Here is a 27,445-nt window from a genome sequence, read left to right as displayed (position 1 = left end):
GAGCAGCTCGGGCACGTCGGTCACCGCCCCGCCCCACCCCACCCCGCGTGCCTGAACTTTAATTTCACTAGTTCGACAGCCCTAATTATAGCCCCTGGTTGGAGTCGTCTTCGCTGACGACACGGTGTTTTGGTTCGCACTCACTCTGACTTACTGAAACTTATACCCCAGGATACGCGTTTGTCATCACTTCTCGCAATCTGCAGATAGTCGCAATCAAGTGTAATAGGAATGTTGTGCCAATTTGAGGTTTCTTCATAGTGCTGAATTTTATCTCAATTTTAGGAGCAAGGAGCGTGGCAAAATACACATTTAAAAAGTTTAAAATACATTGATGTAGGGTTTACATCGTCTTGAGAACGATGGTTTACTTGAATATAATTACTAGTTTTTTTTTGTTTTTTTTTTTAAGGGCAAGTGTCCAGAAGATGGTTGGGATGAAAGTACTCTTGAACTCTTTTTACATGAGCTTGCTGTCATGGATAGCAACAATTTCTTGGGCAATTGTGGTGTGGGAGAAAGGGAAGGGAGAGTGGCATCTGCGTTAGTTGCTCGTCGTCATTACAGGTATGTTTTTTTAAGTAGATGTGAAATCATTTTTTTTTTTCTTTTTGAAGGATGGTAAACATAATGGTGGCAGTATTCGGCTTATAAAATTGTCCATTGGCAAACCACTTTATTGTTCAAACGGGCTTGGAATCCAGATTCAACAAGGAGATGGAAACAGTTTATCTGAGCAGGTGCTTTTCGAAGACAAAAGATTAGAAGTACTAATATCTGGTGTTTCCCCTGTCAGGTTCTGGGTTGTTAACAGCACAACCTAAATGTTCTGAAAAGAATGTTTGATCTTTTGGTTGTAAGGGTTTTAAATACTTTAAGGTTGTTTATAGATTTCCATTTCTCTTTTAACATTGCAAGTTTTGTTGGAGAATGATTTATAGTTAGAACTTTAAAACATTGTCCATCTGTATCTAAGCTGAGTCCCATTTTATGAATATTTGTTTTTGTTGCAAAGAAATAGGAAAAAGTGTATTGGAATATTAATTCACTTTTATTCATTATTTCAGAAAGCTTTTCTTCAGTTCTGATAATCATGAAATTATGAAGTGATAGTGATTTTAAATATGATCATTTCTTTCTGTTTTTCAACCTTTCTGGAAGATAAATATAAACTCTCTTAAAAACTCCTGTCTTCCATGATTTTAAATCATGATGAAATTTTCCTGGGCGTAATAGGATCTTTTTAAGCTAAACTGTTGAAGTCAGAACTAATGATCATGAATGCATGAATTGAATGAAGATTTCATATTTAACAATTTGTTTATAACATAGTTGATAAGTAATAAATGCTTTGTTTATGAGGTTTTGATGGTAAGGAAGTGCAACACTGTGTTCTGTGATAATCCCATTACACAGAATTTCTGATCTGCTTAACTATAAATTACAAATTATTTCAGATTACAAATAGATTTTTTATTTTAAAAAGTATTTAGAGACATTTTTTTAAAATGTATAACGTCATATAGTTTAAAGTCAGTGGATTGTCACTGTTATTTTTAAGAAGCATATATGTCTTTTAAAATTAGGACAATTTTTGAAACAAGTTCATTGCCATTAGAATTTACTCCACTTCTCTGGTTATATAGTGTAGTTTTCTGTTGTTGCCTAACCATGCCAAAACTTAACGGCTTGAAACAGTTATACATTATTATTTCTCATAGTTCTCTGTGTTAACTGGACTTAGCAGAATGATGATTGTTTGTTTTGCCTCTTTGGTACAGTTGTGGTCAGATGTTGGCAGCCAGTTTAGTCATCTGAAGGTTCAAATGGGCATTTTATTCAAGATGACTTACATTATATGGGAACTCCGATCGCCTCTCTTTGACTTGGGTTCCTCCCAGCATGGCAGCTTGATTTGGAGAGAGGACACCCTAAGAGTGAGCTGTTTAAGGTTCCTGGTGGTGGGCTGGGGTTGTAGCTCAGTGGCAAAGCACTCACCTAGCATGTTTGAGGCCCTGGGTTCGATCCCCAGCACCACATAAAAATAAATAAAATAAAGTTATTGTGTCCAACTACAACTAAAAAAAATTAAAAATTAAAAAAAAAAGAATCCTGGTGAAACTGTAGGTAGGGCCTCTTATGAACTAGCTTAGAGGTTCCAGACAGTCATTTCTGCTAAACGCTTACTGGGTAGGCAAATCACTAAAGCTAACCTGGATTCAGATGGAGGGGAAATTAGACTTCATCACCTGATGTGGGCAGGGAAAAAAGAAATTAATGGTAGCCATCTTTGGAGACTAGATACCATCACAAAATTGATGAAATTATTTCAATTTAAATAGGATATTTTCACTCTATTAAATATAGTTGATGACATATATATTCAGTAGCTGAATATTGCCTCTGTTCTTTTTTGGTTATTGTGATTGAATACTTGTGTATTGAATCACTTAAAATACTGAGTGTATTTGTCCAGTCTTTGCCCCATTTTTTGCTCAGGCTCATTCATGGGATTGGACGATCGGGGGATATTTCTGCTGTGCAACCAAAAGCTGCAGGCTCTAGCCTTTTGAACAAGATTACTAATTCTTTGGTCCTGGACATCATAAAGTTGGCTGGTATGTACTGTAGTAATCGTAAGACATTTGGTGACCAAGGGTGTATACCTTTACCTAATTTATTTTATTAGTGCCTCCTTCTAAAAAGAATATAACTGGCTTTTTTTGGGGGGGTATGGGGGAATGAACCCAGGGTCCCTTAACCACTGAGCTACATCTCAGCCCTTTTTATATTTTGTTTAGAGACAGGGTCTCCCCAAGTTGCTTAGGGCCTCACTAAATTGCTGAGGCTGACTTTGAACTCATGATCCTCCTGTTTCAGCCTCCTAAGCCGCTGGGATTACAGGCTTGCACCTGTGCCCAGCATAACAGGCTTTTAAAAGGACACACATATAAGAAGTGTTACTGAATAAGATAGAAAATCAGTCATAACCCCAGAGGATGAATTTGACAGTGACCTTTCTGGGAGTAAGTACAGAAAAACAAATACTCAGGCTATGACTTATTTATTTGAAAAAAGAAATATATCATTTCTTTAAAAAGGATGTTAGGTTTTCAATGGTAACTAATTTTTATTTTTACTTCTTATTTGTAGGTGTGCACACAGTGGCCAATTGCTTTGTAGTTCCTATGGCAACTGGTATGAGTCTAACTCTGTGTTTCTTAACATTACGACACAGAAGACCAAAGGCAAAGTATATCATATGGCCACGAATAGACCAGAAATCCTGTTTTAAATCCATGATCACCGCAGGTAAAAAAAAGAGAAGTGGCCTATATAGTGTTTTAAATATCCTAATGAGAAAATACAGAATTTTTATGTACAGATAGATAAATGAAAAATTAACTAAATCTGTTCTGTATTTCTTTTTTTAATGTGATAAAATGTACATGATGTAAAATATAGTGGATATATTGCTTATACAACTTTTAGGTTTATAGATACTAAATGTTTACCATTAAAGTTTATGTAATTATTATTTGTGGGACCTATTGATTGCTAGTTAAATATACTCTTTCCATTGAAAATTTAAACAAAAATTTTATGTTTTGATCACAGAAGGCTCTTGTGAGTTGAGATGGGCCAGTGATCCTCAAGCTAGTGAAATCAATTACAGTTTTCTTTAAAGGTGAAACTTTGATGTTTGTGATTTGTTTCAGTCCTTGAATTTATATTATTATTTATGTCCATCTCTGAAATAAAGTGAGCTGTAAATTAAAACTGAAATATTGCCAGAAAATGAGCGGACTTGGACTAGTGATCCTTTTTGTTATCAGTATCTGTTATTACTTCTGTAGATTCTATTTAATTTTTATTTTTATTATTTTCCAAAGTTCTTCTTTTTTTTTTTTTTGTCACATCAAAGTGTTAAAAAGGTTTGTGATCCTAATTATCTAGTCTTTCACATCAGTTTGACCTGGCTTTGACTAATGTGAGCATTGTGCCAGGTTTTATTACTAGAGGAAGGCTCATCAATCAAAATATTTAGAGTTCTTACATGGAACAGCACTGCCGTGTCGAGTTCCAAGATCTGACTTTATTTTCGTTCACCCTAACATTTAGATTTCTGGTTGGCTTGGTTAGGTTTTGAGCCGGTGGTGATAGAAAACGTGTTGGAGGGTGATGAGCTGCGCACAGACCTGAAAGCCGTGGAGGCTAAAGTCCAGGAACTTGGGCCTGATAATGTTCTGTGTGTTCATTCTACTACATCCTGTTTTGCTCCAAGGGTGCCTGATAGGTAAACGATTTGTGGATATTGACCTTTATGTGTTTGTCAGTCTCTTAAATAAAGTGTTATATACTAATTCTAAAATATGCTTAAATAACATTTGGTGGTAAATAGTGGATGGTCCTAGGAGATTAGATTAACCTTATGGAAAAATAACATAATGGCTTGGGAAAATAAATATTTACTGTAGAAGAAGGAAAAACAATTAGTACAGGGGAGAAGATCCCTTTGTCACCTGAATAGAAGCAGGCCATATATTTTCTTGCCTTTTTTGTTTTTTGTGGTACTAGGGATTCTACCCAGGGCCTTGTACACACTAGGCAAGCCCTCTATCACTGAGCTGTCTCTAGTCTTTTTTATTTTTATTTTGAGACAGTCTTGCTAAGTTGCCTAGGCTGTCCTTGAATTTGCCATCCTCCTGCCTCAGCTTCCCGAGTTCCTGGGTTTACAGGTTTGCACCATATTCCCAGCTTGCTTTCTTTCTGTGTATCCTGTTTCCAGTCTCTTAGCATCTTTTTCCTTATTTAAAAAAATTTTTAAATTTGTTTTAATTAGTTATACATGACAGTAGAATGCATTTATGCACTTTCATTTCCTCATTGTTTTAAATAAAAATTTCTTTTCCAAGCTAAATGTTGAGTTTAGTTGTTTTCATTGCTCTCTTTACTTCTTTGACCTTATTGTTAGTTTTCAGATATAGGAACTATTAGTATTAACAGATTTTAAATGGAATATTTTAGGATTATTTATTTTCCTTTGAGATTTTTTTAATTGGAAAATTAAATTCTGATGTTTATTAAATGTTCATAGTGGTTGTCTTTATTTTGACAATGGTATAAATATTTAAGAAAATAAAAGTAAACAGGAAATAAAAATAAATATTTACTTTTCTAAAGAATAGCTACAAGTTTTTATTCTGAAAATGTAATAGCACTTTAGTTTGTTAGTACAGATTTCTGTTTTTGAAAGTAGTTGTTTTTGTTTCATTTTAGTATTTTGAATAGAAGTACTAATAATTTGTAAGAACTATATTGACTTTGGACTTATTAATAAGTTACACTCTGGCTTTCATAGAATCTCATTATTTGGCAGTAATGAATGCATGTTAGCTTGTATTATAGACAGATTTGGAGAGAGACTTTTTAAACCATGCTCTTGAAAATTTACCTTGCTACATTCATGAACCTGTGAATTCTATTTTTGATTATATTGTGTACACTTTAGTGGTTTTTATTCTTTACTTAAAAGCATTTAAAATTTGTATTGAAATATTTTTTCAGAGGTTTTATATTTAACTTCATTTAACTTTTAAAATACTACTATAATTGAATATTGTTTTTAAAACAAAAACAATAGCAAGTAGTGAGCATATTATGATCATAGTCCTTCACTCATTCACTACTGCATATAAAATGCCTGCAGTGAATGTTATTTACTGGCCCCCTTAAGAGGTTTGACACTGAACACCACCTCTGGGCTGATGTTCTTCATCCTTATATGCTTCTCGATTATAATAGCGTCATTTTTCCTGATTTGGATCGAAGTCCATCAGTTCTACCAGATCCATTTCATTGGTCTCTTCTAATTCCTTCCTCTGATATAGGAGTTTTTCCAACAAAGAAAGTTTGTCAGGAGAGAGAAAGCCATTTTCAGGAAAGTTTACCTTAAACTCGATGGTTAGGTGACCCTTCCATTTGGTCTATGATAAATTGGCATACCTTCATTTAGCACCCACTTTTATATCTCCATGCTTGACAATATGACTGGATGAGAGGTGATGATTGTGGTTCGATTATCAAAGAGTGATACTGGCTTCTGGAAGCCACATAATGCTTCTACCAGCTGTATGTCCATATACATGAAGAGGCATTCTCCTTGTCAAATAAAAACAGCATGGGCCTTCTGATCTAACACAACAATAATATCTCCTGGTTCCAGTTCTGGCTCTTGGTCTCCTTCACCATGGAATGTTATCTTCAGTCCATCTTTCATGCCTTTGTCAATATTAACTTCTAGAATCATCTTCTCTCAAACTATCTTCCTTCTATTGCAGCTTTTACATCTATCTTTAGGACTGATCCATTCCCGCTGGCCTGGGCTCTCCATGCACACAGACTGAATTTGGTGAACCATTCCAGGTCCTATCTGATGAATTCTTATTTGCATTCCAGTACCTTGGCATTTGGGATAGCACTCTACTGCCCCTTTCTTACCACCACGGCCTTCACATTTGTCACAAATCACATTCTTTTGCAGAGCCGGTTCTCTTGTGCACCATTATATAAATCTTCTAATGTTACTGAGAGCTGATGCACAACATTTTTGCCTTTTCTCTTTCCTTTCGATTCTTATCAGGGTGGTACTTCAAGGCCAGTTTCCTGTAAGCCTTTTTCAATTCTTCCTGGGTGGCATTGGGTTTGACCCCCCCCTAAACATCATAGTAAGTGGTTTCTTTCACCATTTTCTACAGCTGGTGAGCAGGCCGGGGCCACTGTAGGGGAGTGGGTGGGAGGGTGTAACTGTGCAGCTTGGGCAGCTGCAGCTCCTCCACCTCTCACCAAGTGTTCTGGAAAGTTCCCCTGTATTGAAATATTAAATACACATTTCTACTCTTGTTTGTTGGTTTTGCTATCTAGGAAAAAATTTAATGTGATAAAGAACTCACGTTTCCAAAAATAGCATATGGGGCTGTAGCTCAGTGGTAGAGCGCTTGCCTTGCATACGTGAGGCACTGGGTTTGATTCCCAGCACCACATAAAAATAAATAAAACAAAGGTATTGTGTCCATCTGCAACTAAAATAAATAAATAAATAAAAATAGCATGTGGATATTTACATTGGTTGGATTATCTATCCTTGGGGAGAGTTTTATTTTTATTTTGACTAATGTTTACAGTATGCATGGCGCAGTGTTGAATATTTTACATCTATTATCTCTGTTAGAAAAAAAGTTAAATTTTTTTAATCAGCAAAATTCTCATTTGTCACTTTTTAGTAATGTTATGTAATGAATGTTTCTTTTCTTTTTTTTTGTAGTTGGACACAACACCTTTATTTTATTTATTATTTTTATGTGGTGCTGAGGATCAAACCCAGTGCCTCACATGTGCTAGACGAGCACTATACCGCTGAGCCACAACCCCAGCCCCATGAATGTTTCTGTTAAGAGGGAAGTTCAGGAAAAAATGGGATGTATAGTTAGTGATATGTTTGAATTTCTGATTTTATTAAATTTTACAATTACATTTTGATTCCTTTATGTCAAGTGTACTTCCTTTAATACCTCATTTTGATGGTATGGCATATATTTTATTTTGATTAGATAACTGGAATATTATAGGGGAAATATTCTTAAAAGAGATGTTAAAAGAAGTATCATTTCTTTTAATTAACACCTTAAATTAGTTTACATTAGTTGGATTATCTGATCCCTATGGAAATTATTTTTCTGCTTCTTGCTTTTTATTTAATGTATTTTCATAATCCTATTAATGCATTTGATCAGATTATTTAAAACTATACTCACAAGTGATTGTATTCTTTTTAAAATATAATTTTGATTTTATTATGGTACATTATTTTCAAGGAAGTTTTTTTTTTTTTGTGGTGCTGGGGATTGAATCCATGGCCTTGTTCATGTGAGGCAAGCACTCTACCAACTATATCCCCAGCCCCAAGGAAGTTCTTTATTAGGGAATGTTTTTTTATTAGATCACATATATATGAAAGTGCCTTTTCTCTTGTGAATATATGAATCACAGAAGGTCTAATTTGTTAAAAACATCTGATTACTTTTAAGTAACAAAATAATTTCTATATTGATTTGTGAAGTTTATGAAAATAGATGCTAAAATGAGTTTTCAGTTCATAAAATTCAGGGATACAATTGAAAATGAAAATTTTTATTGAGCATAATAATCTTATTTCTATTTATAGTTTGAAAACATGAATACACATCTACTTAAAAAAAGAAAATGTATCATGTATAATGTATAATATCATGTATAAAATGTATTATATATAATATATATTTGAAATATATCCTTTTAGGAGAAAATTTTTATTATATAAAGATACTTTGCTTTCAAATTCTTTTATGTGAAAGGAAGCTTTAAAAGAAATAATTTTCTTAAACCATAGGAATTAGTTTTAGTTTCATAGTGAAGACATTTCTATTACAGATGACTTCAGTCATAAATAGCATTTGGTTTTGTGAAGGACCCTTTTTATTATGTACTGAGATTTATTAGCTTCATTTAAAGTTAGATTGAAATTGTCTTAATGTGAGAGGTGTAAAATGAAAAAGTGTGAGTGAATAATTACAGATTTAAGCAATTATTTAAAAGATTCTGCTGGTATACAAGTTATTAGAAAATGGCACTTATTTTGGTACTGAAACATTTCAACATCCTGTACTTTTAATACATTAAACTTATTTGAAAATGTATTTTTTATGATGGTTTAAAGTGAGTTTTCTGAAGATTTCCAGATGTGTTAATTATTTTGCAGATACTAGCATTGGTATGGTAAGCAACTGGTCGAATTTAAAAAAGAATATATCGTTTTGTGAGTTGTCAATATAAATAATCTTCTTGCTTTGTTTACAGGAACTTTTTTTTAATGATTTAAAAGTTACTATCTACGTAAATTTTTATAATTTTTTCTTATTTATTGGTAACATTAATTTAAAAGGTTTTTTTAGGCTTTTCTAAAGTGCTTGCTTTGTATTTCCAAACTGCTGAATTATATATGCTGAGAGAGTACAGAAGAAATTTCAGTGTCCCCCTGCCCCCTGTATACATTAATGTTGATTGTTAAGTTAAAAAAAGTTTCCACATTGTAATTTATAAAGCACAGTGTATGACTTCCTGTTGTGTATTTGTGCTTAGATTAGAAGAGCTGGCTGTGATTTGTGCTAATTATGACATTCCACATATAGTCAACAATGCCTATGGAGTGCAGTCTTCAAAGTGCATGCATCTTATTCAGCAGGTAAGAGTTTAAAAAGATATGTTAAAAAAAGTAGATTTGGGGCCGGGTTTGTGGCTCAGTAATAGAGTGCTTGCCTAGCATGTGTGAGGTACTGGGTTCAATTCTCAGCACCACATATGAATAAATAAAATAAAGGACTATTGACAAATGAAAAATAAAAACATATAAAAGTAGATTTTAACTTTCACCAGGATAGTTATTTTTATCTTACAACCTTAAATAGTAAAAACAGTTATGTAGCACTCTCTAATATTGCTTAAATATTGGGTGCATTAGAAACTTGCATTCAGTATCCTCTCAGTAAAAGTCCTTATTCCTTGATAGTATGGTGGTATTTGGACAATACTTTTGTTAGTCCCAAATCAGTGTGAAAGTATTTCAGTAGTTTTTAACTTTCTGAGAATATTTCATGACCAGGATTCTCATTTTTCTAATATAGTATTTTAGAAATTTATAGTATTTTGTTCACATTTCCTATTGGTTCATTATAGTTGCCTTATAGTATTTAAAAAACTGTACTATTTTAAAAACAATTGATGATTATGTTTTATATTTAAGGAATCCTTTTACCTTATTATTCTAGATTTTATTTCATTTAGAAACATTTTAGCATAAACTATCGAGTTATCGGTATTTTTTGTTTTTGGTTTTATTTATGGTACTAGGGATTGACTCCAGGGGGTTCTACCACTGAGTTGTGTTGCCTTTTCTTTATTTTTTATCTCTACATAAGTTGCTACAGCTGGCCTGGAACTTGTGATCCTCTAGCCTCGGCTCCTGTGTTGCTGGGTGTTTTAGTCAGCTGTTTCACTGCTGTGACTAAAGGGACCCAACCAGAATAACTGTAAAGAAGGAAAAGTTTATTTAGAAGCTCATGGATTCAGAAATCTTAGTCCATAGAAGGTCCACTCCAATCCCTGGGGCTCAAGATAAGGTTGAACATCATAGAGGAAGAGTGTGGCAGAAGGAAGCAGCTCACATCAGAATCAGGAAGCAGAGAGAAAGGGATACAGAATAAATATCCAGGTACAAAATATATATCCCAAAGCCACGCCCCAATCCCCACCTCCTCCAGCCACACCCTGCCTTTTCAGTTACCACTCCGTTAATCCCTAGCAGGAGATTAATTCACTAATTGGGTTAAGGTTCTCACAACCCAATCATTTCGCCTCTGAACCTTCTTGCATTTTCTATCACGTGAGCTTTTGAGGTACACTTCACATCCAAACCATAACACTGGGATTACTAGTGTGGACCACCATGGCCAGCATTGTTTTGTTTTTAATATAAGCATCAGCTAGATCCTGATGATCTGTCTTGGGTTCTAAATTTAAACTATGCCTGTTTCCCATTCCATTCAGAATAGTCCGAGGTCTGGCCTGTAGGACTTTGCATGTTCAGGCCTCTGCTGCCCTTCTGACCACTTGCCTCTCACCTGCTCTGCTCTAGCAGAGCCTTTCAGTGGTTGCCTTTCAGTGCCTCCACCATGCCGCAGGTGTGCCTGCTTCCAGGCTTGTGCTCCTGCTCATCCCTCTTCCTGGATTCCTTTTGTTGACTTTTATTGCTTCTCCTCTCACTTTTCTTTAGGCTAATAAGACTTTTTTAGATATCTTATCTAAAATAACACTCCTCTATTCCTTGCTAGTATTTCCCATGGCCCTTTCCCTCTTTTATCCATTCATTGTTTTTTTTTTTGTTTTTGTTTGTTTTGTTTTTATTTTTGTTTATTACTGGGGATTGATCCACTGAGCCACATCCCTAGCCTTTTTTATTTTTTATTTTGAGACAGGGTCTCACTAAGTTGCCCAAGATGGATTTTGGATTTGTACTTGTGATCTTCCTACCTCAGCCTCTTGAGTTGTTGGAATTATAGGTGTGCGCCACCATGCCTGCTTTGTATTCATTGATTTTAAGAGGCAAAGTTCCACATTGTGATGTCTCTGAAATTGGAATGTCTTATGATCAGTGATGTCTTATGACGTAAATTATCAATATTTTGTCTTACATAGTGATAAGTAAGATAATCTTAAAATTGATGGCCTCTTGCTATTTTTCTCCATAGCTTTTTTAATCACTTCTTCTATGTTTACTTTTATTAATTGATAGTAGTTAGAATTAAGGTTTTGTTAAGGTTAGAATTTTGTTTACTGTTAGTTTCTGTGTATTTAGGACAATAATTAGTATCTAATACAAAATTGACAGTAACTGACTACTGAACATAGTGAAAGCATAAGTGAAGTGGTATTATGTTTATTTACCTGTGTGGATAATGATTTTAATACACACATTCAGTTTTTTTGGTACCAGGGATTGAACCCAGGGGCACTTAACCACTAGGCCACATCCCCAGCCCTTTTTTGTATTTTATTTAGAGACAGGGTCTTGCTGAGTTGCTAAGTGCCTTACTAAGTTGCTGAGGCTGGCTTTGAACTCACGAACCTCTTGCCTTAGCTTGCCAAGCTGCTGGGGTTACAGGTGTGCGCCACTGCACCTGACCACATACTCAGTTTTGACACATATGATTTGTGTTATGTATACTTAAGTTATTCAAAAATTATGACCTTTTCCAACATAATGAATGTACTGAGGCCTAGTAAATACTATTTAGTATTTTTTTTTTTTGGTTTTTAAATTTTGTATGTACTAGTTTCATCTTTTTTTAATGTTTTCTTATTTACTTATTTATTGGTTCTAATGAGTTATACATGACAATAGAAAGCTCTTCAATTTATTGTACACAAATAGAGCAGAATTTTTCACTTCTCTGATTGTACATGAAGTAGAGTCACATCATTCATGCAATCATACATGTACCAAGAGTAATGATGCACATCTCATTCCACCGTCTTTCCTATCCCTTTTCCCTTCACCCATCCCCTTTGCCCCATCCTCCACTTATTGCATGCACCTCCTACCCCCCATATGAATTATCAGAGAAAACATTCAGCCCCTGTTTTTTTGAGATTGGCTCATTTTGCTTAGCATGATATTCTCCAACTCTATCCATTTACCTACAAATTTTGTAATTTTATTCTCTTTTAATGCTGAGTAATGTTTCATTGTGTATATGTACCACAGTTTCTTCATCCATTCATCTATTGAAGGGCATCTAGGTTGCTTCCACAGTTTAGCAATTATGAATTGTATTGCTATAAACATTGAAGTGGCTGCATTACTGTAGTATGCTGTTTTTAAGTCTTTAGGAGTGGGATAGCTGGATCAAATCATGGTTCCATTCCAAGTTTTCTATGGAATCTCCATACTGCTTTCCATATTGGTTGCACCAATTTGTAGTCTTACCAGCAATGTATAAGTGTGCCTTTCCCCCCACATCCTTGCCAACACTTATTGTTGCTTGTATTCTTGATAACTGCGATTTTAACTGGAGTGAGATGAAATCTTAGTTTTTATTTGTATTTCTGTAATTGCTAGAGATATTAAACATTTTTTCATGTTTGTTGATCGATTGTATATTTTCTTCTGAGAAGTGTCTGTTCAGCTCCTTGGCCTATTTATTGATTGGGTGGTTTGCTTTTTTGGTGTTAAGTTTTTTGAGTTCTTTATGTATCCTGGAGATTAGTGCTCTGTTTGACGTGTGTGTGGCAAAAATTTGCTCCCACAGTGTAGGCTCTCTCTTCACTTCGTTGATTGTTTCTTTTGCTGAGAAGAAGCTTTTTAGTTTGAATCCATCCCACTTACTGATTATTGATTTTGTTTCTTGCACTTTAGGAGTCTTGTTAAAGAAGTCAGGGCATAATCTGACATAATGAAGATTTGGGCCTACTTTTTCTTCTATTAGGCATAGGGTCTCTGGTCTAATTCCTAGGTCTTTGATCTATTTTTGAGTTGCTAGTTTCATCTTTGATGAAACATGTTATTATGATAGTAGTAGCTGATTTGCTTAATTTCTTTATTCAGAGTTTATATCCATTGGGATGTCATTGGCATCTGTAGCAGAAGCTCCAGTTGGCTTAAGCAATAAGGAAGTGGATTAGTGTAGGTAACTTAAACCCAAAGGTGAAGTGGGTTTTAGCCATGATATGTCAGGATTTCTTAAAACCATTACTAGGATCACCATTTTTCTTTTTCTTTCTTTTCATTTTTTTAGTTGTTGACGGACTTTTATTTTATGTAGTGCTGAGAATGGAACCCAGTGCCTCCCATATGCTAGGCAAGCACTTCCACAGAGCTGCAATCCCAGCCCAGATCACCATTTTTCTTTTTATCATTTGCTTGGTGTCATTTTTGTTATTCCTTAACTTTTTAAGGCTTTCTCACAGTTCTAGACTAGATTATATCTAATTTGTATGGAAGCAAGGGGAGGGTGTACAGTTTTCTAAACTGGAAATCTTGGCAGACATTTTGTTTCAATTACTCATTTGTATTGCTCCCCTCTCTTTCCTCCTTCCTCTTCTTCTCTTTAATGTTTAGTAGTCTCAGTTCTTTTGAAATTCAAATATATGACATTAAAATTTAGAAAAGTACAGAAAAAGTAGAAGATCATTTATAACCATCTTACCTTTATAAATGCCACTAATAATTTTTATGTATATGTTTTCTCTTTATATGTATTACTTTTTACATATAGTCATTATATACATTTAACATTGAATTTTTAAAATTTTATTTATTTAGATGTTGGTGGACCTTTATTTTATTCAGTTATTTATATGTGGTGCTAAGAATCGAACCTAGTGCCTCACACATACTAGGCAGTTACTCTACCACTGAGCCACAAGTCCAGCCCCAACAGTAATATTTTAAATTTTATGTTGTGTTTCTCTTCACATGCTTATAAAGTTTTTGTAATTAATGATCACTTTAACATTCCTTAACAGTTACTTGAATGTTATTTACTTAGTCAAGAAGTGCCCAGTGTTTTAGTATTCACAGTCTGTTTCTGAATATTAGAAAATTTGGTGGCATACCTGAGATTAAGACCTTAAAAGAAACTGAGCTCCATAAAGCTGTACATCATAATGCCCTGCTTTGTCATCATTTCTCTGCATTTATGAGGTATTTTACTAACATTTTAACCAGAAGAATAAAACTGTGAGATGAGTGGATGGATTTTTAAAATGCAGGTATTGCTTTGTTTTAGATACTGTGTTACCTTTAAAATTGATGTATCTTTAAAAGAAAAAAATAAAAAGCAGTAAATAAACATTCTATTTTCCTCAAATTTGCTTTCATGAAAAAAGGCTGTGGCACTGTTACTTTAACCCAAATAAATACATGGGTCTTATTGAGTGCTGGTTGATTTTTTATGACATTCTAAGTAATTAACGTCAACTTTAATTCATCCAGTAGCTCTTACTGACAGTATATACCACTTACTGCCTGCTCACCATGTGTGTTTAGGCATCCTGCCAGGCTTTTAAAGTTTCTTAACTAATCCTAACAGTTGAAGGTGTACTTTTTTTTTTGTTCCTGTTCTCTACCTGAAGAAACAAACTCAGTGGGCTTAAGTGACTTGCTCAAGATCCCATAGCTGCAAAATAGCCCATCTAGCTCAGTATGACTCTAGAGCCCCATGTTTTTCTTTAAAAAACAAAGTACTAAAGCTGCAAGTCTTTTCTTGAGAAAATAATATGGCAGTAATAAGGCAATCAATGAAGTGCGAGCTATAACTGTTTTAAGAATTTCTTAGGGCTGGGGATGTGGCTCAAGCGGTAGCGCGCCCATCTGGCATGCGTGCGGTCTGGGTTTGATCCTCAGCACCACATACAAACAAAGATGGTCTGCCGAAAACTAAAAAATAAAATATTAAAATTCTCTCTCTCTCTCTCTCTCTCTCTCTCTCCCCCCTCACTCTCTCTTTAAAAAAAAAAAGATTCTTAAAAAACGTATTTAGGATTCCGACGAATGACTTANTTTAGGAGTCTTGTTAAAGAAGTCAGGGCATAATCTGACATAATGAAGATTTGGGCCTACTTTTTCTTCTATTAGGCATAGGGTCTCTGGTCTAATTCCTAGGTCTTTGATCTATTTTTGAGTTGCTAGTTTCATCTTTGATGAAACATGTTATTATGATAGTAGTAGCTGATTTGCTTAATTTCTTTATTCAGAGTTTATATCCATTGGGATGTCATTGGCATCTGTAGCAGAAGCTCCAGTTGGCTTAAGCAATAAGGAAGTGGATTAGTGTAGGTAACTTAAACCCAAAGGTGAAGTGGGTTTTAGCCATGATATGTCAGGATTTCTTAAAGTATTTTTAGGGAATTCCCCAGAATGACTTAATTCTGAGCAGATCAAGAAATACATTTCTGTTTATATTTGCTAAAGTGACTGATTTGAGTCTCATGGAATATGGATGATGGCATACAGTACTGCATCAAATACACATACAGGATTAATTATTTTAGTCAAATGGATCGTAAACCTCCCAAAGTGTGGGAAGCAGCAACTTACTACAAGTTTGAAGTATGTCACTGCCACTCACTCACAGACCTGGTTGTTTGTTTTTCAGCAGATGTTTGCTAGGTTCCCACTGATGGGCCAGGCCCTAGGGCGTGTGCTGGTGCTGCAGTTGTGAATACATGGAAATCCTTCCTTCTTGAAGCATTCTGATTTTGGAAGCAGGCAGTAGGCAGATATTGAGAAATACTCTGGTATTTGTAAGAGAGTCGAATTATATGGAATGATCCAGAGACCTCTTCAAAAAGTAACCTTCAACTGGAGCCCTGAATGATATGAAAAGCGAAGAGAGAGTGAGAGAGAGAAAGAAGGGAGAGAGAGAGATTCCAGACAGAAAATTACAGCAAGTGTGAGACTAGCAAGGAGGCCAGAATGGCTAGATCATCATAATGAGGGGAATAGTGGTGGTAGAGATTTGAGATGTACTAAGGATTTGGGATTTTACTTGGGGTATGGCTGTTTGGAAGGTTTGGAGCAGGAGAGTGATGTAGAATGTGGTGAGCAGAATGTAGGATGGCGAGCATAGAAGGCTGTCGTAGCAGCCCACGTGAAATATGTTGGTGGCTGGGGCCAGAGTATTCTCTGTGCAGGTGATAGGAAATTATTGGACTCAGACATATTTCTAGAATAGATTTTATAAAATATGCTGGTGAATTATATGAGAAAATGAGAATTCAGGGCTTCTAGGCTTTTGGTCTGAGTGGCTGGAAGAGAGGAAATGCTATAGGATAATATTCTTTCTTTTAAACAGGGCCTCTTCGTCTAGATTCTGATCCTGCTGGGCATTGATTGCTTGGGTAACCTTCAGTAAGGAGCTTTAGCTGCCAGGATTTGAATCATAGCTGATCTTGGGCATGTCACTTTAAGTTCATTATGCTTAATTTTGTCATCTGTAAAATAGGCATTATAGTAGCATCTACCTCATATGTTATTGTGCAGGTTAAGTGTGTATTGAATGTAAAGTGCTTAGAGCAGTGTCTGACACGCACTAAGCACTCTGTAAATCTGGCAGTTGTTATTTTGTGAACAATTATTTGTTTTATAGGAATAGGTTCTGGGGATAGCAGGAATAAAATTAAATAAAATATTAATGATTAATATGTTAACTGGAATAGTGTCTGCCGTGTGGTAGGTGTTCACACATTTGCTTTATGAATAAATGAGTGAACTAATAAATGGCAGCTCTTTACCTCATAGGCTGTATTCTAGTGTTCCTTACTCCGCTTCAACAGTTCATCCTCCCAGTGTTTTTTCCATCCATCATTAATGGGGGAATAGGGTCCTTAGGCCATTCTTGAGATTGGGTCTGGCCTGCCTGTTTTCTTGCCTCTGAGAGTGCTGTCATTTGAATCCTGCACTTTAGTGATAAAGGGTTCTAGCTAAGTCTGGTGCACTGATTCCTCTCGTACTTCTGCTCCCGGCTGAGGTTCATGTTTCAGGAAGCCTTGGGCAGCAATTAAATGGTAATAAAAAGGCATCTCTGTGCCATTTTATTCTTACATGCTGCAACTTGGAGTATTTTTCCATTATTCTATTGGTCTTACATGCTTCCCTCTGTTTTCCTAGGATACAGTGGCGTTCTCTTTAATTACAGTTTGTCGGGGAATTAGAGGTGTAACGGGAAGTTAAGATTTAAACAGTCCCGTGATAGTTCTATGTCTAGTTTGCTCCCTTTTCCTGCTTTTGCTGCCTCTCCCTTTTGCCTGGATCTGGTCTCTCTGATTAGGCCAGCTATCTGCACCTTCCATTCTCCCTGAGATATGGAGATGGAGAGGAGGTGTGAAAATGAAGGTCAAATGTGGTTATAATATTAATAGGAATGTAGATTGCAAATACAGATTGAAAATCTGTGCCTACAGATAAAGAAGAAAAAAACAATCTTAGTTGAAATTTAGATAGTATCTTTACTTTTAAGAGGAGAGACTTGAAGCATATTAGACAGAAGGTCACAGACTATGTTGGATGGGAACCAGAACTTAGTTTTATATTTCTAGTAGTAAATAAATATTCAGTTTTTCTAGATTTTCATTTGAAGTTCATTTTGCAGTGGAATGATATTATCTAAGATTATAATATAGGCAACATGCATTACGTAGAAACATTGCTTGTTAAATTTCCAAGAGTATACATATAAAAGATAGTTAAAATTTGGCTTCTCTCTTGTTTCTGAGTGGCAGTGGGAGCAGAATTTGTTGCTTAAAATGGTTACAAAGGTATAAGATTGTCCTTGCTTCAAAAAGAGACACTCAGCTGTCTAACTGTTTGACAGCTTGGGTAGCTGTAATCCATTAGGTTACAGTGGCAGCTCTTGAACTCACAACAGGTGTTTAAAACTGCTTCATTGTTGCAAGACTCACTGTAGACATTTATTGTCAAATAAAGGATTGCAGATAAGAAGCATGGGAAGAATCCAGTTTTAAGGTGTAGAGCTCGATTTCAGTAAAATTCCCACCTGAACTAATAATGAAAACCTGCCAACTTCACAAGGTTTTTGTGAGAATTGAATGATTAATATATAAAGTCTAAAATACTGCTTTAAAAAGAACACCATTTAAAAATTTGGTTTAAGACTTAGAAACATTTTACTGGCACTGTTACAAAAATAATAAAAGTCTCTGACCTGTTTTTTATTTCTATGCATTGTTTTAATTTTGTATTTTTTAATTAAGGTATAATTGTATTTATTTATGGTGTATAATATTTTAAAATATGTATGTGTTATGAAGTGGTTAAATCATATTAATTAACATAGCTGTCACCTCACCTACTTAACATTTTTTGTTGTGGTGATTATTCGTTGATAGTTGTTGTTTGTCCTAGCAACTAATATGTAATATTAAATGTTATTTATTCTAGGGTGCTCGGGTTGGTAGAATAGATGCTTTCGTTCAGAGCTTGGACAAAAATTTTATGGTCCCAGTAGGTGGCGCTATAATTGCTGGCTTTAATGATACCTTCATACAGGAAATCAGCAAGATGTATCCAGGTAAATAAGTTATTCTTCAGAAAAGGTAACTAACAAGCAGAAACCCATTTGTATATATACTGCTGTAATAAATATTAATCTCTAAAGCTTCCTCTATACCCTCTTTAATGTTTTGTCCATTCTTATTTTAGGAAGAGCTTCAGCTTCACCTTCTTTAGATGTCCTTATTACTTTGTTATCACTTGGATCAAATGGCTATAAGAGGCTGTTAAAAGAAAGAAAGGTGAGGTTTCCCTTTAGGTGAACTGGAGGGAAAAGGATGACTAGAATAAAATAGGGCACCAAAATTGAACAACTTCTGTTGTACATCCATCATAAAAATGTTGGAGAATCTGTGATTGATGTGTGTGTGTGTGTGTGAACTATTCACTAGAACAGTGTTCCAAACCATTGGTGTTTTTGCCTATTGGTTCATTCCATTGGGAGTTTAGATATATGATATGGGAATATACTCTTATCTAGATCCACTGTAGGTGGTTTTCAATTAGCCATGTCATCTGGTCTATCCTGATAGTCTGAGGAATATTAGACAGGTGGTTTTACTTTTATTATTTATTTATTTTAGAAAAACTTTACAAGGGGGATCTTATTTAGTAAAATGAATTTTATTTATCACTTAAAGATAGAGGTTATTAAAGGAAAAATAGGAAAGTCTTCTTTTTAGAAGACAGTTTAGGTTATAGATGTTAATCTTAGGAGGAAGAACCAGGTCAGAAGTTGGCCAGCTTCTCATACTAAAATAATAAATTTCTCTCTTGCCATTTTTGGAATGCTGAACTCATTGGACTATGTCAGCTATGAGAAGAAAAGTGACACTTATGTTTAAAAACTGGGCTTTGTCTTCAGTACCAAAAACTAGCTTTATTTAGGACAACTCCAGAACCAGACAGTGTTGGCAGAGCAGGTCAGATTAAGGTGTTTTGTTCACCTTCCATTTGGGAGAGCTTAAAGGTCCTGGTACAGGTTTTGAGTATATTTAACTTTCTAGCACTTATTAGCTATTGTAGTCCCTTAGATTTATATTAATACTTTACATAATTTAAAACATTTATATACATGTCTGTAATCTCCAACGTCTTCTAACAGTATTATGATGAATTAATAACAGAAGTTTAAAAATTTTATGCCCTGTTTTACTTTAGTCATCTTTTTCCCACTCATTCAGTCCATGGGCAAGTTGTTTACTTTTTATTGTGAGGACATTTCTTAAGGTATATCTTGAAAGAGGAAAAGATACTCAGGAGTCATTAGGAAAATGCAGATTGAACAGTAAGATACTACTACACAGCTAATGTAAAATAAACCTGACAGTACAAATGCTGACAAAGATCATGAGCAAATACATCTCTTAGACATTGCTGGTAAGAATGAAAAGTAATACAGCAACTCAGAAGAAACTCTGGCATTTCTTACAAAGTGAAACATAAACTTAGCATATAATCCAGCCGTCTTCTACATATTTCTCTCAAGAGAAATGGAACCTGTTTTCAGATTTGGCTATTTCTGACCAGAATCACTATAAACATTCATGTATAGACTTTTGTATAGCTATTCTGTTTGTAATTGCCCAAACCTGAAACAACTGAAATATCATCTGATCAGTAGATAAACAAACTGGTATATCCATACTGAGCAATAAAAAGGAATGAACTACTGATAATGCAACAAAATTATGACTCTGAAAACCATTATGATAAAAGAAAGAAGCCATACTCAAAATACCATACTCAAAATACTGCATTTTGTATGGTTTCTTTATATGCTGTCCTGGAAAAGGTAAGAAAATATAGGGACAGAAAAAAGATCTGTGGTTACCAAAGGTTAGGGATTAAGGAGGGGATTTTTTGGCATGATGAAATGTCTTGTATCTTGAGAGTGAGTTTCATGGCTCTGTGTATTTGTTAAAATTCATAGAAATGGACACCTGAAATTTTACTTTATTTAAATTATACTTCAATAAATTTGACCAAATTTTTATACAGTAAGAATAAAACTGTGGTTTTAATAACTACAAAAAGGAACATCATAGTCATAGATTGTTGTAGCCAAGAGAAAAGCTCAGATCTTTCAAGGAAATTTCTCCATACATCAGATGACAACTCTTGTTTATGTATGTGTTACACTTATTGGTTTGTCTGAGAGTTTGGTTGTTTCAGATGCCAAGGGTTTTAGCTATCATATAATTTAGTTGTTTAACCTTGGAAAAGTTACTTGAACTTCTAGGTTTTGTTTCCTTATTTATAAAAGAAATATCGATATATCAGGCCACTTTTATTTCTAAAATAATTTAGAATGTTTATTAAAATATAAAGATACTCAGGAGTCATTAGGAAAATGCTTTGGACATTATAATCATGGGAGATGGTCTAATTAAGTCAGTCAGTATAAGGCACATTGGTAATTTATAAATTAGACATTTTCTAAGTTTGAAATTTTTCTTTTTAAGATGATGGAGCCTCATATTCATTTCCATCCATCTCAGGCCTCCTTGCCCCAGTGACAAGCCCACTTATAGCATGGTCTAAAGTATGGACAAATGTTTCTGTGAAATGTTTCTTGAAATTTTGTCAGTGAAGTTGAGTGTGGGGTGTTTCATTGAGTAAATACTTAATTCACTGACCAAGAGAGCCTGCTCTTTTGGAGCACATGTTGCACATGGGGTGATTAGCAATGAGCAAACAACATAAAAGCACAAACTCTAAGGTTTACTTGAAGGTGAATAGTGTTGTAGAAATAAAACAGAGCTCTGGTGACTCTGACATTAAAAGATCTGGGAAGAGAAAAGGGAACAGCAGAGGGGATTGAGAAGGAGCTGTCAGTTGATTAGTAAAACCACCTAAGAGCATGGAGTTCTAGAAGCCAAGTGAAGGGAGGATTTCCAGGAGGAAACTAATACCATGGATCCAGTCAGTTAGGGTGAGATTAAGATTTGACCATTTGTTGGAAAAGTTTCTCGTAACATCCTTCTTAGTGTAACTTGGTGCAGGGTTATATTATCTCTGTGAATATCTATATGTGCACATACATTATGGGCATATGAAATACTGACACCTAGTACTGAGCATTTACTATGTGGCAAGCACTCTTCTAAGTGCATTTTCACGTCTTCATTTAATCCTTACAATATCTCTGTGAGGTAAGTTTTATTGTCACCCTCATTTTCTCAGGAAATGGGACAGAGAAGTACCATGAGTGAGATAAATTGTGAAATTAGATTTAATCTAGGCAGTTGGGCCTCTTATTCTCCATATTAACCTTTAGACTCTACTGCCTTTTTGTATAGTCTAGCCTGCTAGCTGGTAGCTGTGTAGCTACATATAGCTATGACTCTGAAGAGTTAGGTCTACTAAAATCTAAAGGAGGCAAAAACAATGAATAAATTTAGCTATTCCAGCCAAAATAAAGTACAGTTATATTTTAGAGGGAATATATGTTATTTGCGCGTGTAGAATTGCTATGCTTGGGCAGCAGCTCCCACTAATGCAGGTAGTCTTGGTGGATCAGTCACAGTGTTCCTTCCTTCTCTTTCATAGCTGTGGGCATGTGATGTGGCTAGCTTGGTTCATCGGTAGGTATGTGGAAGATGAGTCCTGCCAGTAAGTTTTATGGATCCTCCAGGGATAAAGGGCCTCTTGCTTTGCACATAGCAAGTTTTAAGGATGGTTTTATGGTTATCAGCTGCCATGTTTTTGGCTGTGCCAAAAGAGATTTCTTGAGACTAGAGAACATGAGAGGGAAAAAGAGAAGTGAAGCATTTGAGACTCTGGATCCAGCCATACCTTCCTGTAGACAGTTGTTAGATGAACCAATAAGTTCCCTTTTCTGTTTTAAACTAGATTTCCAACACTGATATTTTGATTCTTCCTATATCCTCAACTCCTTGTGTCATTAAGCCATTTGTAATGATTTCAACATGTCACATCTTGTCCCTTTCTGCTGTTGTTACTCCCTCACTTACACCCTTAGACTATCCTGGCAGGGTGGCTACAATGGCCTGCTAACTCTTCTCCTGATCCTCAGTTGTGGCTGATTTGTCATGTTGACTTTAATTTGCAGTATGACTACATGTCATATTGTAGAGTGATACCAGATTAATATTCTAAAATATAGTTTTCTTCAAGTTACTCTGCTTTCAGTTTTCTGTTATTTGTAAGACAGAAGTCAGACTCCTTAGCCTGCCATCCTGACTGTTTATAATTTGATCCCACATTTCTTTAGCAGTACTGGCCCTGCTTATGCATTTATTAATTCAAACATTTATGCATAGACCCTAAGGTTAAACTCACAGACAAAACTGAAACAGTTTATACTCTCATGGAAATTATAGTTTAAGGGAAGTCTGGATATTAAATGAACAATTATAGATCTGATGAGAATTTTGAAAGGAAAAGCAGCATATATGAGAACATCCATTGCAAAGCAACTCTGGAAGACCTCTCCGAAGAGGTGATATCTATTCTGCAAAAGTGCAATTTGTGCTGGGTGTGGTGGCACACACTGGTAATCCAGTGGCTCAGGAGGCTCATGCAGGAGGATTGCAAGTTCAAAGCCAGCTTCAGCAATTTAGTGAGACTGTGTCTCAAAACAGCTGGGGATGTGGCTCAGTGGTTAAACGTCCCTGGTACCAAAAAAAAAAAAAATCAGTTTGTACATTTATTTATTAATATTCATGTTGTGTTCGTAAGCTAGCATTGTTGGCCAGCACAACTGTAGAACTTGAAAGGGTATTTTAAACTGTGACTAGAAAGCAAAGTATTGTGCACCCACCAGAGGGTTGATGTTTTGGATCACTTTGTAAATATTAGTTTTCTTTTAGGGTAGATTCAGATTCAGTAGGTCTGGAGTAGGGCTCAGACAGCTGCATTTTAAACAGATTTCCCTCCTGTGATACACACCCAAATTATAAACCTGTTGTTTTAGGGCATACACAGGTCATTTGTATGTATAATAGAAACTTGGAAACACGCAGTGTCACAGCATTTTAATACTTATATAGATAATAGTTTATGGCATTTTAGATAGACCACTTAATTATCCTAAATATCAAAGCTTGAAAATGTAACTTGTTATCTGTTTTATCTTCTACAGTATTTTTTCTTAGTTACTTTTTGTTTTATATTGATTATTTGGCAAATTTTGCTAAGATCCATTTTCAAACGAAATAAGTGGAATATATTTTTCCTGATAAGAACATTTTACAGTTTTAATCATTTTTAAAATACACTTTATCATATAGATAGCTTTAAAAATCTTTAAAAATCCTTAAAATGACTTTTACATGCTGTCATTTTAAAATGCTAAATATGCATGCTGTGTAGTATTTCTTGCTTTTGTTCTTGAATTTAAATTGTGAATAATAATAGTATGAAATATTTGTGTAATATATATAAACCTTGAGTAATTTTGTATTAAAATTATTTAATTAGCACATTAAAGTGATAGTTTGAGTGCACACGTCTAAAAATCTGCCATTATCTGAAATGAAATGCCTAACTTGGTTACTCATCAAGCAATCCAGGTGATCTGGTAGACTAGTGCCACCATGGAGTTTGCCATTTGTCCCTCTGTTCTTAGTATCCTTTATGTGATATATAGTAGATGCTCATCAGATGCTTAATAACAAGTAGATGCTTGTTAAGTGAACTGGCAAAGAGTTTTTGGGACACCTGAGTGGAATATTTCTTAGTTGTCCCTTGTTTTACACAGAGGAAGTATTTCATTGCTTATATGGACCTAGGTAAATTGCTTGAAAGAAATGAGTTAAATGGTGTTTAACAGGCATTGTACCTCTGGGCATAGTATCTCCTGCCTACTTTTCTCATTTCAGGATTTTAGAATTGTTGATGTGTTAGGGATGTTCTGTCACCTTCTTGAAACCGTAAGAATTTCTTTTATGTTTTGGTTCTTTTGTCTTTTCATATTTAGGGTTTGACTTTTAAACATTCAGCTATTCAGTGGTACCCAGTGTGTGTACAGTTTGCTTAGCATGAGTGAAAATGCTCTTGCTTTGAGAAGGACCTGCAAGAATATGTAGCTCAGCTACTGAGGGACCCAGCAGGCATCGCAGTTCAGCTTTTTGTGGACTTTCTTCTTTGTTATCGTTGAGTAAACACTATGGGAGGGATTTCATGTTCAAGTGGTATTCATGGATTGGATGGCTTCATCTCAGATGTCAAGAGGTAACCTCTTTGTAACACTCAGAGCTTTGTTCTTTTCCTTTTATCTAGATACAGGTAGTAGAGTAGAATAAATAGGGACAGGACAAGAACATCACTGTCACTCCTGTGTGTTAGCACATATCTAGAGGAGATCTGCCAGGTAATGTTAGGGTTGTGGGTTTGGTGCTGGGGATTGAACCCATGTTCTCATGCCTCTTAACCATGTGCTCTACCACTGAGCATCATCGCAGCCCCAGTTTTTGTTTTTATCCTGAAAGCTCTTGAGACTAAGGTAAAAGTAGGTGGGCAGGGAACTGAGGTTTGTATGAATGTCTGCTGTATGTCAGCAACTGTGCTAGGTTGATTATATTGGTTATTTCCACCACAATTTATTGAGGTAAGACTATCCCCATTTTACACATGAAATTGTGGCTAGAGGGGTTCAGCACTTGCCCAGGGACTGAGCACAGAGCTGAGTACCAGACCTGCTGTGGAGACCGAGGTCTGGTGATGCACCAGCCCTCGCGCTTGCTTTCTCAACACTGTCTTCTCCCAATTGCAGTCACCTGTTCAGTGCCCAGGGTGTGATCGATCACTCCAAGCAAGGTATTGAGCCATAAGATGATGATTGATCTTGTGACCTTCCTACTCTGTCTAGTGGAGGTATAAAAAAGCCTCAAAGCCTCTCTAATGTAATAATTGGTTTTATTTAAACTTCTATGTGTAGAATTTATTTAAAACGGATTATCTATAAGAGTAGTTTTCTAAGTGTTAAAATACTTGTTTGAGAACTGTTGTTATAAATAAAACTTAGCTCTTTAACAACTTCATTCAGTAGGTAGGTCTTTCTGTTGAAAAATGTGGATGTCCTCCATAAACCATAATTGCATATATGTAGCATAAATATTGTTTCTTTATTGGATTTGTTGCAGAAATAAAACCTCTTTGTGTATAAATGGACTTGGTTTTGAACTGTGAAAATTTAATCGTGATAGTTTATTGGTTCAGCTCTGGAGAAGCTGAGGCAAAGCTATTTTGCTCCAGCCAGAGCTATTTATATACCATCACCGTGAGCTCCTTTTTATATTATTGGTGTTATGCCTACTAAAAAAAGGAGTGTTAAAGGAAAACTTCGTATTTCTTTTTATTCTGTGCCCTTATTCACCACAATGATATTTTTAGAGGTTATTTCATCTAGCTATCTCTCTTCAGGAAAGGCTTTATCTTTTTCACAGCAGAGACAGACAAGAACTCAGCTTGAAGCCATTTCTTCTCAAGCTTTCCTTTTTGAAGGGTGAAAGGATCAGAGAAAGTGGGACTTTGTGTGCGAATTGAGCCTCTTTGCCCTTAGGCCCTTCCTGAGCAGCACATCTGCTTCATTGAGGGGAGAGATGACCAGGAGTTTTAATGGAAAAGACAACTTTAAGGAAAGAGGTTAAAATTTAAGAGACTGTTTCTTTCGAGTTTTTCTATGCAAAAAGAAAGATCTGGCTTAGAAGTTTATCCTCACTTTGTTTTGCTTCCAGAGAAAACCATTATTCTGCTTAGCTTTCCTTTTATAAAAGTGCTTTGCTGAACAGGGCAGGCAGGTAATCATTTATTGTTGCAAACATCTGCTGAATTGGCCAAGTACAGAAGAAGAATGACAGCCGAATGGCTGCTTCAGAGGCTAGAATTTGTGAGCTGAAGCTTGGAGGACAAACTAAGTTCTAAGGGATCACCAGATACAACCTCAGTGTCCTGTAACAGAGCAAAATTTGGAAACATGAGTAAATTTGCAGCTCTAAAAGTAGTACAGTTAAATATCCAAAAGTGTCAGATTTCAGGCCTGGATATGAAGCCTCAACCATTTGAGCAGTGTTTTTGCCTCAGAGGCAAGCCCTTGCGGATCCTTGGCACTGGCCAGCCATGGACAACAGTACATCATATTTAGTACTGTTTGCCTCAAATGTGGACATCAGTGTGTGTGAAAATGTACCTGCAGTGTCATCCATCCATGTGTTCAGGTCATCGACGAGATGTTAGACTACACGTCAAGTTTCTGTTTTGATTTATTATCCGTTCTAGGAGATAATGAAATAATATCTGAAGTACCATTTTTATTTTATCCTAGAACATGAAACAGTATGTTTCAAAAGACATCATCACTTGAGACCCTTTCCTTTAATATTTAGCTGTTATGCACATCTTTGGATTATGGGGAGGGATAGTCTGGATGTCGGGTTTCATGACTGCAAATCAGCTTGCAAAAGGCCATATGAAAGATAATGCTTAATATAATTCAACTTATTTTCCATTAACATCTTGAACTATGGTGTAAGTTTTGTATTTTTATTCTAGAAATATAGCTGACATTAGCATTTAGGCATACAGTTCAGTTTATCTCTAGTGAAAGTCTTTTAAAATTGTTATATACAGCACAAAGGACATAGAAAATCAATAATATTTCATTTCTTTTAAGTAAGATCCTTCTATATACATTTGCTTGGGTTGCTTATAAATTTCTTCCTTTATAGAAGTATTTTGTAATAAATGTCAGTTATGGATTTAATCGTAGCAAAAAATAGTGCAGGTTCTGTAGTACCTTTAATATATCAGGTAAAA

At 35.3% G+C, this 27,445-nt stretch overlaps 1 protein-coding gene and 1 pseudogene across 2 annotated transcripts in view; one reads left to right on the top strand and one right to left on the bottom strand.

Annotated features, from left to right (window-relative positions):
• Positions 1-27,445, top strand: part of Sepsecs (Sep (O-phosphoserine) tRNA:Sec (selenocysteine) tRNA synthase) — a 38,873-nt gene that overhangs the window by 702 nt on the left and 10,726 nt on the right. Inside the window, exons 2-9 of one of the 2 annotated variants that reach the window (XM_015482002.2) lie at positions 134-166; positions 405-567; positions 2,500-2,618; positions 3,154-3,312; positions 4,144-4,297; positions 9,178-9,280; positions 18,554-18,683; positions 18,815-18,906. In XM_015482002.2, coding sequence (XP_015337488.1) covers positions 134-166; positions 405-567; positions 2,500-2,618; positions 3,154-3,312; positions 4,144-4,297; positions 9,178-9,280; positions 18,554-18,683; positions 18,815-18,906 — 953 coding nt within the window. Of the gene's footprint in view, positions 1-22; positions 568-2,476; positions 2,619-3,153; positions 3,313-4,143; positions 4,298-9,177; positions 9,281-18,553; positions 18,684-18,814; positions 18,907-27,445 lie in introns of those variants that run through there. The other variant, XM_048784284.1, reaches the window with a different exon arrangement.
• On the bottom strand, positions 5,733-6,749 carry LOC107139158 (annotated as a pseudogene).

The sequence above is a fragment of the Marmota marmota genome, unplaced genomic scaffold, assembly GCF_001458135.2.
Source record: "Marmota marmota marmota unplaced genomic scaffold, marMar, whole genome shotgun sequence".
Classification (NCBI taxonomy): Eukaryota; Metazoa; Chordata; class Mammalia; order Rodentia; family Sciuridae; genus Marmota; species Marmota marmota.
Note: the sequence above shows the minus strand (reverse complement) of the source record. Positions and strands in the feature narration are given on the sequence as shown.